Genomic DNA, 19,351 nt, shown 5'->3' with positions numbered 1-19,351 from the left:
GGATGACAAGTATTAGAATACAATGTGATGTGGATAAATTGGGTCCATGTATTAAGGGCTATAAAATGAGATTCCATCAAGGCATGAATAATGGTGCCTGTGGAAAGAATTAATCAAATACCCCATTAAAAGGTATAGGAATTCTGGTCAGATAGCCCCTGTTTAATTACACTCCTGCCCCCCGCCCCTACTTCATTCCCCTGAAGCTGCTTTCTACTAGGAGATATATGGAAAAGAGTTGAAAGGAAAGAATAGAAAAATGGGGACATACATTTTGATAGAACGAGATCACAAAGACAGATTTAAAGTAACCAGTGTTTAATTTAGGGGGAAAAAAGGCAATTGGCATGAATAATCATTTACAAATGTAATTTCCAAAGGAGCCCTGTTGATACCATTCAGCAAATGCCAACAAAGCATTTACTTTCTAAAGGGAGAAAGCAAGACAAGAGAAATGAAGGCATCTTCAGGAATGGACCAGAGGACATCCAAGCCATAGAGAAGAAGCAGGTGTGAAATGAATGATACAGAAGATAGACTCAACTTCTGAAAGATCTCAGAGAACTGGCATTGTCTGGAGAAGGCTTCCTGGAAGAGGAGATTCCTGCCGAGCCCCAAAGTGTGGACAAGCTTCCATGTACTGCAAATTCGTGAGCACATTCTGGTGACAGGGTTTAGGGAGAAAATGGGCTGGAGCAGAACAGGGGGCACCCATGGGATTCCTCTCTCCATGTCCACCACCACCACCACCCTGGTCCAAGCTATCATCACCTCTCGCCTGGACAACTGCAAAAGCCCGCCAGCTGTTTTTCCCTGCTTCCACTCTTGTTCCTCTGCAATTCATTCTGCACACAGAAATGAGAACCAGAAAAGTTAATCATATCATTTTCCTACCTTCTGTCTCCCCATTGCACTGAAGCTAAAAGTAAAAATCATTATCATGGCTACAAAGTCTTGTGTGGTCTGAACTACATCCCGTGCCGGGCTCCCTTTCAGTCTCTCTGTGCCAGTCCAACTGGCCTTCAAAATCTCAGCACGCTGGGTATTCCTGCCAGGGGGCCCTTGCCCATGCTTTTCCTTCTCTGTGTATGATTTTCTTTCATCCCCTCTTCCTGAAACTGACTCATCCTTCAGAATGCATTTTAATGATTACCTCCTCTTAGAAGACTTCCTGATTGTTGTAACTTGGTCCACTCTCCCTCATACCTTAAAAACAAATGTTTGTGGTGTGAACTTACAATTCATGTCTCCCCTGCTAAGCCATAATGGGCTTCCCAATCCACCTGCCAATGCAGGAGACGCAGGTACGATCCCTGGATCGAGAAGATCCCATGGAGAAGGAAATGGCAATCCACTCCAGTATTCTTGCCTGGGAAATCCCATGGACAGGGTAGCTTGGCAGGCTGCAGTCCATGGAGTTGTAAAAGAGTCGGACACGACTTAGCAACTAAATAATAACAGCTGGGCCACAAGCTTTGTGAGAGTAGGAACCCAGACTTTGCATTCCCCAGAGCCTATCACAGTTTTAATAACTAGGCATTGAATAGGTATCATGACATGTCATTAGGAATAATGAGACTAGTTTAGAAATTCTACTTGACCAGTCAGTATGTAAGAGAGTACCATTGTGAATTACTGGCAAGAAAAACCTGAATTCATGTCCAGACTCTGCCACCTGCTGGCTATGCTGGTATGAATAAATCCCAGATCCTTGGAGAGCCTGTTTCTTCCTCTAAAGTGGAGGTACTAACAGGCACCTCACATGGTTGTAGCAAGAAATTAATAAAATAATATAAAAACATTTTCAACTGTAAAACCAGGCATAAAGATGCCCTATCATTTTGCTCATGCCTGGTATCTTGGGTCATTAAACATCTGTAAGATGGATGGATGGATGGATGGGTGAACAGATTATCAGTTATAGAACCAGCACAGGAGCCAAGAAGAGAACCTGGCATAAGGACAGCATGCTGGAAGCCAGAAGAGGAGAGAGAATTTTTCAAAAAGTAGGAGGAGTCTTTTGATAGCCCAGAATATCACATACCGTAGATCAGGCAAGAAGAAGGGGCGGTGCGGGGGGGGGGGGGGGGGGGGCGGGAAATCATTTACTTTGAGTAGAAGGAAGTCAGTGATGACCTGAGGGTGTGTCTTCCTCACCTCTTTCTTATTGTTGGTGCTTTCAGTGACATGCCTTATTTATAAATCACTCTACTGATTTTTAATCTTTTGGGGGGAAATCAAATTGATTCGTATATGCAGCAGAGCTGGCCAGATTACCCCAGCTGCTGCCAGCAGGTGCTGACAAGTGAAGAAGTGAATGTCAGAGGATAAGAAAATACACTAAACACTTACTTTAATAAGGCCTAGAAAACATTAGTATTTAATAAATTGCCATGGATAACCTGGTTTCCGTTTCAAGGGTTGTTTCACTTTTCACTCCCTGCCTTCCAGTCAGAATAGGGCTGTATGTGTAGGCAGGGACCAGTGGTGTGAGCTCTGACGGCAATTGCTCATTCCTGTGTGCATTTTTCTGTCCCTGTGATCACGCTTCACTTCCTACCACAACCATCCATGCAGAGTAAGTCACTCTAACACACACACACACACACACACACACACACACACAGGGACCAGTGGTGTGAGCTCTGACGGCAATTGCTCATTCCTGTGTGCATTTTTCTGTCCCTGTGATCACACTTCACTTCCTACCACAACCATCCATGCAGAGTAAGTCACTCTAACACACACACACACACACACACACACACACACACACACACACACACACACACACACACACACACACACGCTAGCTGAGTTCCTGTCCTTTTGATTGGCTGCTTCTGCATTGTGGTAGGCCTTGGGCTCACCTTCCCCAGCCAGTCTGTTTGTCCAGAAATAAAGGATAAGATTGCCAGTGCTTCAGACAGAAGAGTGTGATGGCTCACAGCCCAGCTGTTTCATCTAGGGCCCACTGTCTCCTAGCTTAGATATCAAGTGTAGAAGATGGCTTTAATCATGCTTCCTCAGAGAGGTGGTGTGAAGATTAAATGCCATAATGCATGTAACATGCTTAGGTTGAGCCCAGCCCAGCCTTAGAAGTGAGTTAATAGAAACCCAGAAGTCATGATAGATTTAACCCCTTTTCCAAGATCTCCTCTATCTTTGAGCATCACTGTTGAGCCCCAGGGCCTAGCTGCCCTTGAGGAATTTCCCATGGTGGGTATTTCCTCCAGCGAATAGCTGTTAGAGGCTGGAATTGGAAATCCTGAGGAGTGCATGAAGGGATTTTGGGGTGGGGGCTGGGGTGGGAATGGGGCAGGGCCAAGAAAAGGGTTCAGGAAAGAACTCTGTGGAGTTCCTAGTGATACAGAGATGAGGCCTGGAAGAGAAGCAGAAGGCAGCCAGGAAGGCAAGCAGTCAGACCGGAAACATCTGAGTAACACTGTCACAGAGCCCAAGCAGGAAGGCTATCCAAGGAGTTTCAAACATTCTAGAAAGGTAAACTAGACAATAACTAAGCAAAAAAAGTTTTTGAATCATATTTGCCTTTTCAATGAATTCAGATTAATTTGGTTTGGGGAATTTTAAAGACACACATTGTAATCATTGGAAATACCCTGGAGCGTTGTAAAGACCAAGGTTGGAAATCACTTTACCCTCTATATGCTAAGAGTAGAAATCAATCTTGCAAGCAGATTTTTAAAACTCCTGAGCCCGGGAAAGAAATCAACCTGGCTGTCAAATCTACACTAAGTCCTGCTCCTGATTATCTCCTCCCACCGGCGCCCCCCCCCCCCCCCCCCCCCCCCCCCCCCCCCCCCCCCCCCCCCCCCCCCCCCCCCCCCCCCCCCCGCCCCACCAGCCACCCTCTGGCTCCTTCTCTGCACTGTTGGCAGGGAGGATACACATTCCTGATTTCTTTCACAAATACAGTTCCTAAAAGAACCAAAGGAAGCATGGGGAATATAGAACCAGAATGGGATCAGTTAAGTCTGCTGCCTAATTTCTTTTGTCAACCTCCGCCCCCCACCGCCCCACCACCTGATGTCGTTCAGGCCCCTTTTGTGGCTTTACAACCAACACTGTAGCGAAGTTTCAAAGGCCAATTGGGTTTGAAGAGTACCTTGACTTTTTTTGTTGTTATTGTTATCTCGTCTTTAAAAAAAAAATTGTTGAAGTATAGTCAATTTACAATGTTGTGTTAGTTTCAGGCATACAGTAAAGTGATTCAGTTATACACACATAAATATAAATATATTCTTTTTATTTTTGCATTCTCTTCTGTTATAGGTTATTATAAGACCTTGAGTTTAATTCCCTGTGCTGTACCGCGGGTCCTTTTTGGTTATCTATTTTATCTATAGTAGTGTGTGTAGTTTAAGAGTGCCTTGACTGTTAAATTTTTTATTATATCCATCAGTTTGGGAGCTTTTTTTTTCCTGTGCAAATCAAAACAGTCCCCATACATATTTAATTTTAAGCGTTAAAAATCCTCCCATCTCCATGTATGACCCCATTCATTTCTTTTCTCCATTGTGTGGGTGCCATAGCCCTGGAGCATATAATTTAGGGTCCTGGAATTATTGGGGGTGTCTGGAGGTCACCGTTAAGTGGATACACTTCTTTATTAAGTCAATATTTGATAAAGCCTTTTGAAAATGCTAATAAGTATGTTCGTGGGACTGCCTGCTAAGATGAGAGAAAAGAAAAAAATTTAAAGCTTGCTTTTATTGCTCCAAACCGTAAGTAAATGGCCAGATCTATCTTCCTTTCATCTATCATTTATATTTATTACATTTGGTGAGTCTGGTTAGTGGTTTAGATTCCTTAGGTTTTTACTACATCCAGATTCCTATTATGCAGTCGTCTCTGATAAAACCTAATGGGATACAACCCTGGACCCTGGAGCATAACGTGATGCCAGACCCCATTGCAAATGTGTTTCCTACTAAAGCAAACTATAGTGGAAAATATTAAAGAGAAACATTCCCTGGTCACTTCCAGTTGCAAAAAAAACTTCATAAATCACTAGTTCCACAGAGAGCTCCCCCCAGATCATGTTTTTTTCTCCCTGCCTCATTACCTCTATTTGAGAGCTCCCTTTCCCCACACACTCCTGAGAAAGCGATTATGGTGGTTTGTGCCCTCCTTAAAAACATGGCTTGTGTACCAGTTGTTTTTTTTAATGGGACGTTATTTGCATTAAGAAATCATGCACTTGGATGTGTTGGCATGCACCAAGGGCAAAACCCAGACAGCAAGAAACTGCAGATTAGATGGCCTGAGTTTTAAACAGATAAATGATAAGGGAAATAGATGGAAGGAAGTGGTCACTTAAAAGTAGCATAAAAGATGTCTAAAAAATGGGTAAAACTAAGTGACAGTGTCTAAGGATACACAGCAGGGTGATAAAACCATAAATAAACACATGGAAACAAACACCTAAGTCAAGAGTGTGGCTGCTTTGGAAGGAGGCAGGAGCTGTGATTAGGATAGGGATGGGATAGATGTGTGGAGGGACACTGGGGCCTGGCGAGGTTCTTTTCCTCTGCCTGGTGTCCAGAGGGTGTTTGCCCATTTGTTTTGTGCAGGACTGAGTGTTTGCACGTTATTTTACAGAACAGAGTTTTCATTTAATGAGTCTGCTTGGGGTTCACATTACCCATAGTCTTTAAGGAATTTGACTTTGGCTTATAATAAAATATGTCTTACTTTCTCACAAAGAGGAATACCGCAATTCCAGCTGGAAAGGCACCAGTGGAGTTGTCTGGCAGTTCTGTCAAAATCGAAAAGGAAAAGAAGATCTATCGGTAGAGATTTTATGGGTTCTGGCTCCTGAAGACCTCCTGGTCTTTCTTTTTCCCCTCCTTTTGTTTCTGCAGTTAATGACCTAGCTCTTTGCTTTTCATCGTGGGTTGTGCTATGCTTAGTCGCTCAGTCGTGTCCTACTCTTTGCGACCTCATGGACTGTAGCCCACCAGGCTCCTCTGTCCATGGGGATTCTCCAGGCAAGTATACTGGAGTTGGTTGCCATCCCCTCCTCCCGGGGATCTTCCCAACCCAGGAATCAAACCCAGGTCTCCTGCATTGCAGGTGGATGCTTTACCGTCTTAAGCTGTCATGGGTTACATACCCACAAACCTTCCTCACCTAAAACAAAACCTAGAACCCTGGTGACAGCCACGTTGCTCCTGCCCTCACTCCTCCCTGATCTGGGGTCATCTTTAAAGACCACAGCAGGGAATTCCCTGGTGGTCCAGAGTGGTAAGGACTCTAGACTTTCACTGCTCAGGGTCTGGGTTTAATCCTTGGTCGGGGACCTAAGATCCCACAAGCCTCACCATAGTAGCCAATAAAGAACATGGGGTTTGCTTACTTTACTCACCCCGGCTGTTAGTCCCCCACGTTCTCCCCTTCTGTGGTCCCTGCAGATGCCAGTCTGAAGTGGTCACCCTACTGTGATTTTAGGGTGACCTCTGACAGACCTGTTCCTCCAGCTGGGATGTCATTCCTGAACCTCAAGGCTTTCACCAAGGCATTTGCCATCTTAGTTTGAACAAGTTAGATGAGAGTTCGTTTCAATAGAGGGTGAAGTCATAAAGAACAGGACTCTGGAATCCTGAGGTGGGCGCCTTGTAAGGGAAGACCTGAAAGAGAGTTGGGAGTTTACCTTTTCTTTTTTTCTCTTCTCAGCAGATCTGGCCTCAACGTGTTGATATTCTTTAGCTTCAATCTAGAATCTCACTAAAACACATTTACACCTGTCTCTGGGGCAGCTTCGTGAAGCTAGTTGTCCAGCGCCGTCAGCGCGGAAGCCTGAGTCCAGCCTGTTGGGAATCAGGAGGGTGGGTCAGCTCCTTGAGGGCAGGGGCCTCATCCGGGTTTGCTCCCCATTCAATTCTCAGCCTCCAGCACAGGGCTTGGCACAGAGTAGATGCTCAGTAAAAACCTGATGAGCTGGGCTTCCCAGGTGGCTCAGTGGTAAAGTATCCACCTGCCAGTGCAGGAGACGTGGGTTCGATATTTGATTCCAGAAGATTCCACATGCCGTGAGGTGTGCGGTGGAGCCCAGTCCGTGTGCTGCAACTGCTGAGCCTGTTCTCTACAGCCCGGGAGCCACAACTGCTGAAGCCCCGCGCGCCTAGAGCCTGTGCTCCGCAACAAGGAAAGCCACTGCGATGAGAAGCCAGTGCTCTGCAAGTAAAGAGTAGCCCCTGCTCACCGAAACTAGAGAAAGTCCACGAAGCAACTAATACCCAACACAGCTGAAAATAAATAAATATATATTTTAAAAATTAAAAAGCAAAACACACTTGATGAACAAATGAACAAACAAGGGACCAGGCCAACCAAACAGCTTGCAGCAGCAGAGGGGGCAAAGGTGGGCAATGAGAAAGTCACTCTGATCACTGCAGGCTTCTGGGGACATCACTTTCCTGGTCACCTCCACCCCTGAGCATCTCCTCATCTGTGGCCTAGGGTTGACCCCCTCCGCTCTGTGTCTCCCTGTCTTCAACAAGAAAATCGGCCAGTATCTCGTTTCTGAGAAGTGACAGCTCTTAGCACATTTCTCCCACTGGCTCAGCACTTTGAGGTCACAGAAGTATTTTCCCACACATTGTCTAAATTCATGTTGTCTAAAATCCCATGAAGTAGGTAACTCCCACTTTATAGAGGAGGAAACTGAGGCTGAGAGGATTAAAATGACGCTTGAGGGGCAGGGCTATGCCTAGAACCTGGAGCTTTGGCTCCCCACGCCCAGTGTCCTTTCTGCTGCACTGCCCTTAGCACTGGTGCAGATCCACATGACGGGGGATCTGGAGTCAGCCCTTGCCCTCAGGGAGCTTAAAGCCTAATTCCAGCACAGAAATATCTACCTTAAATAATAAACATGGTTCAGTCAAAATACGTAGCACTGCTTGATCCTTCTCCAGTTTCACTTCACACAGATTCTGTGAAAGGTTATTTCACTGTTATGTCTTAGAAAGGTTCTCTCTGTGTAAACTTACTGAGTATAGGCTGGGCTGGCCCAGCAGTCTTCACTGTCTGCTCTGGGAAGGAGGGGGAGAGCATAAATAATAGAAACCCAAAGGAAATCCCAAAGACCTTATTTAACCATTGGTGTCATTCTCACACTTCAGTGGATCTCGTTAGAAATAACCACATTGTAGATAGAAGAAGGAAAACAAGGATCTAAATAATCCATAATCTAGAGAACTGTTCCATGACGCAAGTATTGTAGCAGAGTTAACACTACTGCCTTGCACAAACAAATGTCTGTGCCCTGGGGCTTTCTTCCCTCTAACTTCTCTTACATCTCTTCTGATACTGTCTGTGACTGCATGAGGGAGGCAGGGCTGGTACTGAGGCTTAGAAGCATTGACTTCTAAGCCAGTGACTTGCCCAAGGCTCCTCCATTAGTGATATGGGAGGAATTTGAACCCACGCTCTTCTTAGCCCCCACCTCTTTTCCTACTTCCTTTCCTGCAGTGACCCCTCTTGGGCTCCTTTGTCAGCCATCCTTAAGAAGGACCCAGCAGGAATTCCCTGCTGGCCTAGTGTTAGGACTCCAGGCTTTCATTGCCGTGGCCCAGGTTCAGTCCCTGGTCTTGCAGCGGCAGCTCGATGACTCATGGGCTCATGGCACTGGCTCTTGCCAACACTGGCTCATGTTACAGTGGTTAAGTGTTCACTGACCACTTTGCAGTGTTATAATCATTTAATCTATGCCTAGGAGGAAGAGATACTTTATTTAGAAGCTTAGCAGTGAAAACCTCTGAGACTCCAGTTCACTGTGATTACTTTGGGATGATCTCAGGATCTGCCCACTATGCTCCTGATCCACTTAGACTGGAAAGATAACTAAGAAGGGCTTTGTCCAAGATGCACGCAGCCAAAGTGCTGAGGACGGTTGTGGCTAGGTTCAAAAAGGGAAGGCAGACAGATGCCAGAAGGTAGGATAAGGAGAAAAACATTTTACGACCTTCAGAAAAATAACCAGGTCTTTTAATGCTCCTCTTAGGGCAAAACAAGAGTAAAATTGATCTGTTATCCTGGGTTGGGGATAGCACTGAGATTCACACCAGTCTGTCGGCTTTGACTGCATATTAGGGCAACCTGGGCAGCTTTCACATATCCTGTTGGCAGCTTAAAACTGGCATCAGTTTTTTAAAACTCCACTTTGGTTTCAGTGTGCAACCAAGCTTGAGAACCAGTGATCAGATGGGTGGTAGTGGCTTTTCAGGTGTTGACCTGGCTGGTTGTTGTTCAGTCACTCAGTCGTGTCCGACTCTTTGCAACCCCATGGACTGCAGCACACCAGGCTTCCCTGTCCTTTCCATCTCCCAGAGCTTGCTCAAACCATGTCCTCTGAGTCAGTGGTGCCATCCAACCATCTCGTCCCCTTCTCCTCCTGCCTTCAATCTTTCCCAGCATCAGGATCTTTTCTAGTGAGTCAGCTCTTCACATCAGGTGGCCAAAGTATTACAGCTTCAGCTTCAGCGTCAGTCCTTCCAATGAACACCCAGGACTGATCTCCTTTAGGATGGACTGGTTGGATCTCCTTGCAGTCCAAGGGACTCTCAAGAGTCTTTTCCAACACCACAGTTCAAAAGCATCAATTCTTAGGCCCTCAGCCTTTTTTATGGTCCAACTCTCATATCTATACACAACTTTAGGAAAAACCATAGCTTTGACTATACAGACCTGGCTAGATTAAACTACGTTTCCCAGAATTCCCTATCCTGTGGGTTGCTCATTGGCTGGGCCATGGAGAGATAATGGAGATCTGGAGTAAGAAGGCGCAGCAGCAGCCATTTTGTACCACTTGCACTGTTGCCAGTCGGCTGCTCACCTCGCTGGTGGGCAGAGGCCAGACCTGCAGTTGGTCCACCTTCCCCGGATCCTCATTCAGCCTCTCCGACTCCTGGGCCAAGTCTGTGTGTTTAGTTTCTTGAAGGGCTCAGGCTTCTGTGGGAACATGCATAACATGGAAGTCAAAGGTATAAAGAATGGACAGAAGTTTCAGTTCATCCTCATGGGGTTCCATTTAAAGCTTATGAGCTCCGAATTGTTCTTGGTCTCTGCCACTTTCTGTCCTCTTTTCCTCCTATCTCCTGCCCTGTGGACTTCACACTCCATCATCAGATGCAAAAGCAACAGCCTTATAGAGGCCTTTTAAATAGCAGTTGCTGTTGCAAAAGGTCAAATACTTGGAATAGACCCATAGATATACAGGTACATATACCTGTATGTTCAGATCCATTCTTGTAGGTTGCTTCTTGGATCAAATGCTGACTAATACAGGTGGCTTTCAGAATTGAGGATTAAGGGATTGTCTGTATCCACAGAGAGAGATCCTGTTTAAGAAGGAGATGCCCGTGGCTCTGACTGAAGAGGAAGGCAGGTTTGACAGCTCCCTGTCTCCACCGCCAACCCCTGGGTGACATCTCAGGGGTGATTTGGAAACCTTCAGTAGATTGGTAGTATCCAGGCCTGGTGGTATGTGGGAAACCCCTGGAGAGATCTTAAACGTGCAAATTCTTGGGCTTCACTTCACATTTAGGAATCAGAATCTTGAAGGATTGGGGCTGAACATGAGAATTTGTTGTTGTTTTAGAATATAGTTGCTCTTGGGGGCTTCCCAGGTGGTGCTAGTGGTAAAGAATCCACCTGCTAATGCAGGAGACACAAGAGATGCGGGTTCGATCCTTGGGTCAGGAATATCCCCTAAAGGAGGAAATGGCAACCCACTCCAGTATTCTTGCCTGGAAAATCCCATGGACAGAGGAACCTGGTGAGCTGTAGTCCATGGGATCACAAAGAGTCAGACTGAGCACTTGTCAGCAGCAGCATAGTTGTTTTAAATGTGTCAGATTTAAAAAGCTTCCTTTACCCAAGCTTTTCTGGGGTGCTGGTAGCTTCTGTTTCTTGATCTGAGTGCTGGTTACATGAGGGTGTTTTGTACATCCAAAGTACGAATCACAGGTGACACGTCTGTGATTTGTAGTGTCTCTTGTATGCATGTTATACCTCGATCAAATAAAATAAGCCCTACCTTCCCCTCCCTCATAATTCCATATTCCAGTGACTGACCAAAATTCAGAACCACTGGACTAACTGATTCCTTATATCCTTCATAACAGTATTCAGAGAAGAGAAACATAAAAAAAAAAAAAAATCCAGCAGTTGGGGAATAGTCAAGATGCATCTACAACCCTAATGATACAGTTCCCTGCAGTTATTGCAGCCCTGAAGAGGAATATGAAACAGTGGGGCAACGGGCCAGCTGGCAGTGATAGGAGTAAGTGGCAGGGGGCGTGAGAGAGGGCAGTCAGGAACATCACCTTGGAGCCAGACCATAGAAAGCTTTGGACACCAACTGAGAAAAAAGGAAAAACCACTTTCAGAGTGAGTGTTTTATTTTAAGGAGCAGTGAGGGGCCTCTTACGGATTTTGAGGATGCTGATTGATAAAGGTGGCATTTTTGAAAGTACAATTGTAAATATAAAGTTATATCATCCGTCATATTTAACTGCTCACAAAGACATTGTTCAAAACGCAAACTGGTGGATGACAGAGCGGGCCCTGCAGCTGGGAATTGGGACTTTATCTTCCTTTGGTGTGAAGACAGACTTTTCCATCTCAGCTTCTTTCTGAAGTGTCTATAATCTGTACACTGTTCTGGCCTGCAATTAAATAGAAAAAAATTTTTTAAAAAATAAAGTCCCAGGTCTCCCATTTGAAGGCCTAGGAGGTTCCTATGGGGCATGGCTATTATAGGTACAGTAAGATTTTGTAATCATAGTGCAGGGAGAAACCTCACCGGTTGATTCATTTTTTAGGCAATATGTCCAACAGTGGTTCTCAACAGGGAGTCTGGACTTGGGCGAGGGGGATTCAGAGGTGACAACAGAGAACTGGGTTGAATTACAATTATCTCTGGGGCTTTTTGAAATAAAGAAGTGCAGGCCCTACCTACACCCCCATGAATGGGTCTGCCACTCCTTCAGTCTGAGTCCACCAGCCTGTATCTTCTCTAATATCCAGGGATGGAGTTTAGACAACCTCTTTTTGTCACCCTTTTCTGAGTGTGACAACTTTGTATACCTTTGATTCTCACCCGCCCCCACCCAGGAAAAGATAGCCTCAAAGTCTCGAACTGAGTTTTCAAAATAAGGGCAGAATTAGACCTTAAAAGCAAGTACTGTTGAGAAAATAAAAAACCAAAAAAAAAAAGAAAATCAAACCATAGACACATCACCAGACTCCTTTTGAAAGACACATTTTCTTTCTCATTTTCATTTGCAGTATTTTCATTTTATCTTTTCTTCCTCTAAATTCTATGCCCTTCATAGCAGAATTCAGAGAAGTAACCGTACCCTAAACTCTATTTGGAGGACTATCTGGAGAACTCTTTGATTCCACAGGGAATCCCCTCTGAAACCCAATATATTCTTAAATACCCCTCTCCCAACTCCCTGGCATGTGCAAAGGGCATGCACAGACCTACCTTCACATTAGTTTCTGCTAAAATAGCAAGACAGATCTAATAAGGAGAACAGTAACATGGGGCATTCCCAAGTGAGAGGCTGTTTCCTGGGCGTCCACGTTGTTTCCTTCCTTCCTCTCCTGCAGCATATTTGAGAATCCCTGTCCAGTGTCCACTAGTTGCCTCTCCCGCTCCCATCCCCATCCCCACCTCAGGGCCTTTCCCCAGACTTGGTGAGAACTCTTCTCCGCCATTTTTTCATTCCAGCATTTTTCAGGAAAGGGAAGCTCACTTTAATTGGCCTGTCCTGCATTCCCCTTGGTCTCCCAGGGTGGGCCCAGCTCTGGGGACATGGAGGCAGCTCTGCCCACGCCCGGCTCCAGGTTATCTTGCATTTACTCATGTGTGGCAGCGCCCAGAGTGCTTCACTTGGCCAGTCAAAGCTGGAAGAGGCACAGGATGCAAAAGCTGCAAGCCCCAGACTGGAGGAGGAAGCCTCTGAAGGCAGGAGGGTGAGCCTCAGTTCTCCAGCCCAGTCATCGCCAGGCTCAGGTAGCCTGGAGGATATGTCGCTGGGTCATTGTCTGGCCAGAGGATTCCTGAGACATCAGGATTATGTCTCCATGGATCTCAGAAACATTGCATCTGTCTGTCTGTTTATGTGGTCCAACCAGCACCATCTAATGAGAACAGAACCAGATTGCTAAAGCTGGAGAGGCCTCCAAGGTAACAGATCAGGCCTCCACATCCTCTTGTCACACCGCGGCTCACTGAGGCCATGCAGGTGATTTGCCCAGAGTCCCTCAGGTAGGAAGAGCGCTGGGCCACTCTCAAAGGTATTCCAAGTCCAAGCCCAGCATTCCACACCTGCCCCTTGCCGCTTCTCACAAATGGAAGCTAAGTCTGTTGTGACTGTGTCTTCTCATAATTATTTTATGATCACGACTGTGGGTGGCCAAGACATTAACAGGTCCAACAGAGAGTCACAAGACCCTCAGACCTAGAAAAGTCATGGACCCACCCAGGCTGGGCTTTGGGGTTGGGAGGTACTGATGTGTTTTATATATATGCATGTGTGCTGTGCTAAGTCGATTCAGTCGTGTCAGATTCTGCAACCCAGTGGACTGTAGCCCGCCAGGCTCCTCTCTGTCCATGGGACTGTCCAGGCAAGAATACTGGAGTGGGTTGCCATGACCTCCTCCAGGGAATCTTACGAACCCAGGGACCAAACCTACATCTCTTATGTCTCCTGCATTGGCAGGCAAGTTCTTTACCACTAGTGTCACCTGAGAAGCCCTTGTTTTATGTTTGCCTTTGTTTCTTCTTTCTTAGTCCTCTTCTCAGTTACTTTTTATTTTGGTCTCTAAGGGGCTTTTGCATATGAAGAATTTTTCTGAGAACTGTGACTATAGGTACAAGATGTAATGTCTCTTAACCTGGGTTTTGATAAGCTATACTGCATTGTGTTACAATGGAAAAAGTCATATCTTAAGTTATATATTCTATGTATGGAATTTGTGTATTGTGATTTTATATTTGTAACATATATGTTTTGACATACTGATAGAAGTATCGGGGGAGGAAATGTGGATTTAATTACAGGGGGACTTTTTTTTTTAGATATAATTGTTATAACATTGTATTGCTTAGGTATATAATATAATGATTAGATATATGTATGTATATTTTTTTAATTCATCCAATCAGTAGTGCACGTACCTACTGAAAAGTTCAGACAGCACCGGAAGGCCCCCCACTGAGGTCACTCATTCACCCTCCTGGAGGCCACAGCTGTTAAATCCTCCCAAAGATGGGCAAGCATAGATGTGCTTATTTCTTTTTCTTGTTTAATGAATTACTGTATATTATATGCTCCATTCTGCTCCTTACCTTTTCAACATAATGGGTTCATTCATTACTTTAATAAATATATATTGAGCTCCTGTTATGTGCCAAGCAGTGGCTGGAATCCAGGGAAACCAAGTAGATTCACAGCCTCTAAGAACTTGTTAGGGGATAGAAACAGTAAACAAATAAGCATATGATGGCAGGAGAAGAAAAGTCAGTGTGGAGAAGGGAAGGGGGTGCTCTTGTACATGAGCTAGTCAGGGAAGGCCTGTCTGAAGAGGCTTAGGCCAGGCCCAGTGTGAAGTCAGAGCGTTGTGGACACTTGGCAGAAGGACTGTGGGCAAAGCGGGCAGTGGGGGAAGACCCTGAAGCTGGAGCAGCTGAGCTGGTGATGCTCTTGGACAACAAAGGGCTGGGTGCCTGAGCTGCTGGGGGTGAAGCATCCTGAGAAGGGAACCAGAACACACATGGAGGTTCAGTCAGCTAAACTCGTGTAAGTACTTGGGTTTGATTCTGAGATGGAAGTTCTTGGACAGCTTTCAGATGGGAAGAGACAGGCTTACTGTGGTTGCTGGGTAAGGAACACCCAGTAGAAAGGGGGAGGGTAGGGTCAGATACCATCAGAAGGTGCCTGGGGAAATTCAGGCGAGAAATCATGGTGGCCTGGGTCAGACTGGTGGTGGTGACACTGGGGAAAAGTACGTTCTGGAGGTCTTTGGGAGCGTGCTTCCCAGGTGTTTCAGTGGTAAAGAATCCGCTTGCCAGTGCAGGAGACACAGGAGACTCAGGTTCAATCTCTGGATCAGGAAGATTCCCCTGGAGAAGGGAACAGCAACCCATTCCAGTATTCTTGCTGAAAAATGCCGGGGCTAGAGCCCATGAGGTCAAAAAGAGTTGAACATGATAGCCATGCACACACATGGGTGGATCGTCTGTGAGGTGTCAGAGAGCTTCAGGAGGCTACGGTGGCCCCTGGATTTGGGCCTAGACAGTGGGTGAATGGTGGTATTGGATGGAGATGAGGAAAAGCAGGGAGTTGGAGGAAGCAATCTAGCACCTGGCTGTGGATGCATTTGTTACATTAGATGTGCCAGTTCAATGGGCAGGAGTTGGCAGATGGCTGGATATAGGATTGTGGACTTCAGACAGAGGTCAGGGTCAGAGAGACGAGCCTGAGGCTTATTAGCATATAGGTGGTCCTTAGAGCCCTGGGGACAGATGAAATTAGAGCAGCTGCCCAACATTTTTCATTCCATGGTTCTTCTGCAATAGACAGAGAGATGGACCTGGACCCCTGTCCTGAAGGGGCCCCAGCCATGGCCCCAAAGGCCGAGGGGATCAGTGTCCTGTCACAGCTGTCACTCCTTTGCAGTCGAATGCAGTGTGGTCACACAGTGTGAAGGAGAAGAAAGAACTCTGGGCTGGGGTCAGGACCTGGGCTCCGGGGTCAGCTCAGGCACTGTCAGCTGCGTGATGACCAGCCTAAGGCCCTCCTGGGTCCTGGGCTCATCACCTGGAGGGACTGAACCAGGTGATCTCGGGATCCATCCAGCTGAAACATGGTTTTCCTGTAAGTCTACCAGTATGAAGAGTAAAAAGAATTCCCAAACACCACTCACATTAAAAAAAAAAAAAATACACATTATAAGGACATTTGTACAGTGAAACGGAAACCATGCAATCAATTGTGGAATGCTGCTGTTTGGGGCAAGGAAGGCGATTTCAAACTTAAGAGAAAAGTTGCAACAATAGTTCAAACACTCCTCCTCATACGTGTGTGTGTGTATCCATTTTTACATTTTTAATTTATTATACATGTTTGAACAGTTTGTGGAATGCTGCTGTTTGGGGCAAGGAAGGCGATTTCAAACTTAAGAGGAAAGTTGCAACAATAGTTCAAACATTCCTCCTCATACGTGTGTGTGTGTATCCATGTTTACATTTTTAATTTATTATACATGTTTGAACAGTTTGAGAGTAAATTGCAAATATCATGTCCCTCTTCCCCTAAATATTTCAATGTGTATTTCCTAGAAACAAAGATATTCTCTTAGGTAACGGTAGTAAGTTATCAAAATCAGGAAACTAATACCCTTGATATGGACGTGATTCAAATTTTGCCAGTTACACTGTATAGCAAAAAAAAAAACAGTTGGAAATCCAGGATGACCTGTGCCTTTAGTTAGCATGCCTAACTCAGGAACCATACTTCAGTCTGCCATCCACAGCCTTGACCCTTGTGAAGACTCAAAATCATGTGTTTTGTAAAATGTCTTTTGATTTGGTTTGCCTTATGCTTCCTCATGGTTAGATTCAGGTTTTACATTTGGGAGTGGCAGGCTCTTTAAAGGGGTGAAATCTGAGTCCTTAAAGGGAGTGAGATCTGAGTTGGGCCAAGGATGAACAGAAATCAGAACAGCCCTTTGAGTAGGTACCTGATCTCTCAGAAGCCTGAATGGGATATGAAAGAGAATATTCACCTGGTGTGGACACGGTGTGTGTGAAATACATTCTGAGCTAACATTTTGGCAAGAGAGGGAACCCTCTCCCCAGTAGGCTTATTCTCCCCTGTTATTATGAGTGTCTGATAAATCGTTGCTTCTATATAAGGACTGCATGAGCAGTGACCAAGGGCCAGTGATGGTTCTCATGTTTTACAAATGGGAGACCTGAGGCCCAGGGCCTCCACACTCATGCCCTTTCTACTCAGCTGTGCTATTTCAAAAGAGTGTTTTCTCCAACAACCTTTGCTTGGCTTTGCTCAAAACAAGGATTCAATAAAGACTCTAGCTCCATTTTCCACTCATGTCAATGACTGATACTTGATTAGCGTTCAGGATTGCTGTCATCGGCATAATTTGCACAGATGCAGAGACCAATTTTGTTGTTACTGAGGCGGAAAGATCGATTTCCTCAGAAGTTATCAGGGTTAGAGGGAACCAATAATCACCGGGGTGTCTCACTGGCTGATTCTGAAAGGAAGCTTTGTTGCCTCTGGCATTGTGAGCTTTTATGGTGATGAGCCAGGAGGCTGGGAGTTGGAAGGCCCAAGTGCGTGTGTACGTACACCGCCTGGCTCCTGCACCACGGCCGTGTGACACGGCGCAGCGGTCAGCCTCCGAAGTAAAGAAACCTCAGCCACCATCGCTGCCTTCTCAGTGCTGCCCTGAGGGGCACGTGGGTCCTTGTAGAGATCACCTTGATCACTGCCTCCTTACCCAGCCGAGGATTCCTGAAGAGAAGACTTCCTTGCAGTCTGACCTGCTGAGTAAGGCTGCCCCGCCCACCCTCCGTGGAGCAGCTGACGTGCTGGGTTCAAGTCCAGCTCTGCAGCAGACTGCCTAACCACTTCCAGAATCAGTGTGCTGAGTTCCTGGCCCCAGATCCTGGCACAGATATGCAGTCGTCATTGGTTTTTCCTCTTCTCCATCCTGCGCTTGCTGTCCATTTTCTTCTCCACACACTGTGTTCCTGCTCCTCCTTACATTGTGCTCCTGCTCCTCCTTTCCCCTCTCCGACTCCCTCAGTCAAAGCAAGAGTTACTGTTCTGTGCCAGAATATAAATCACATGGGCTTCCCTGGTGGCTCAGGGGTAGATAATCCACCTGCAATGTGGGAGATGCAGGTTCAGACCCTAGGTCAGGAAGATCCCCTGAAGGAGGGCATGGCAACCCACTCCAGTAGTCCTGTCTGGGTACAAAGAGTCGGACACGACTAAAGCAACTGAGCACGCACGCATAAACATACAGTGGTGGGGAAGCTGAGTCCCTTCATCTGTGACTAGGAAAGTAAAAAACCCCAACAAATCCTGGTTTGCAAAGCAGTGAGCTTGGCCTTGGGAGACTGGCACTTCATCGTTTTAGCTGGAGGATCAGGGCTGGATGCTGGACTGGGTGTGGGTGTGCCAAGATGGGGAGGGGCGAACAGTGGACACTGGAAGGCATCCACTAGGGGTAGCTGTGGGTTTACCAGCCAGTGACCTGTTTCGTTGGAGGGACCAGATTGTATGTATGTATATGGGATGTGGGGTATCTATTTTGATTCAAAATGAAGATAACTTTCCTGGAAGTAAGAATATGGAAAAAATAAACAGTCTGAACATTTGCATGAATGGTTATGAATATGAACTAGGTTACAAATATAAGTATTTAGGATAGCAACAGAATGAACCCTCAGCAAGTGGTAGTCATTTTTTGTGGTGTTTAAGGGCATGGATTCTGGAGCAAAAATCCTAGGTTTGCATCCCAGCTCCAGCATTTCTAGTTGTACAGCCTTGGGGAAGTTATTTCACCTCTCTGTGTCTCGGTTTCTTTGTCTATAAAATGGGCATAATCATAGTACCTACATGGTAGGATTGTTGTGTCAATTAAATGAGTTCATTTACATGAGACACTTAGAAAAGTGCCTGGCAGATATTATTTACTATGTGAGAGTTATTATCTGTTGTACTGATGAGAAAGTCAGTGGGAAAATTGGATTTTGCTTGTATCCAGGCATATTTTGAGAACACCAAAGAAGAGGTTGGTAATCCTGGACTTAGAACACAAGCTATATCTCCAGGCCAGGTTTGTATACCACACACGGGCACACGTGGGACAGTGCATGCTTCCTCTTCTAAAGCCTTGGATCTCCAGGACAGACATTTGGATCTCTTTGCTGCCATACATGATGACGTGTTCTTTGAATAAGGATCTTGACATTCACTGTGTTAGTTTCTTAGGGCAGCTGTAACAAAGTACCACAAAAGAAATTGATGGTCTCACAGTTCTGGAAGCCAGATGACTGAGATAAGGTGTCAGCAGGCTTGGTTCCTTCCATGGGCTGATTCTGTTCCAAGGCTCTTCCCAGCTCTTGGTGGTTTGTGAACAGCCATTGACCTTTCTCTGCATGTGGGTGCATCACCCTGATCTTTCCTTCATCTTCCCATTGTGTTCTCCCTCTGTGTATCTGTCTCTGTTCAAATTTCCCTTCTGCAGGACACTGTTGTGTTAGATTAGGTCCCACCCTAAT

At 45.8% G+C, this 19,351-nt stretch overlaps 1 protein-coding gene across 5 annotated transcripts in view; it reads left to right on the top strand.

Moving 5' to 3' along the window:
* Positions 1–19,351, top strand: part of ATXN7L1 (ataxin 7 like 1) — a 253,029-nt gene that overhangs the window by 119,941 nt on the left and 113,737 nt on the right. The window contains exon 5 of one of the 5 annotated variants that reach the window (XM_043463025.1): positions 434–951. The exons of the other annotated variants lie outside the window; for them this stretch is intronic. Within the exon in view, the coding sequence (XP_043318960.1) occupies positions 434–516 (83 nt within the window). The 3' untranslated portion in view covers positions 517–951. Of the gene's footprint in view, positions 1–433; positions 952–19,351 lie in introns of those variants that run through there. 5 annotated transcript variants of the gene reach the window in all.

Source organism: Cervus canadensis, chromosome 3 (genome assembly GCF_019320065.1).
Source record: "Cervus canadensis isolate Bull #8, Minnesota chromosome 3, ASM1932006v1, whole genome shotgun sequence".
Taxonomy (NCBI): Eukaryota; Metazoa; Chordata; class Mammalia; order Artiodactyla; family Cervidae; genus Cervus; species Cervus canadensis.
The sequence above is the reverse complement of the archived record's forward strand: the minus strand, read 5'-3'. Positions and strand labels throughout refer to the sequence as shown.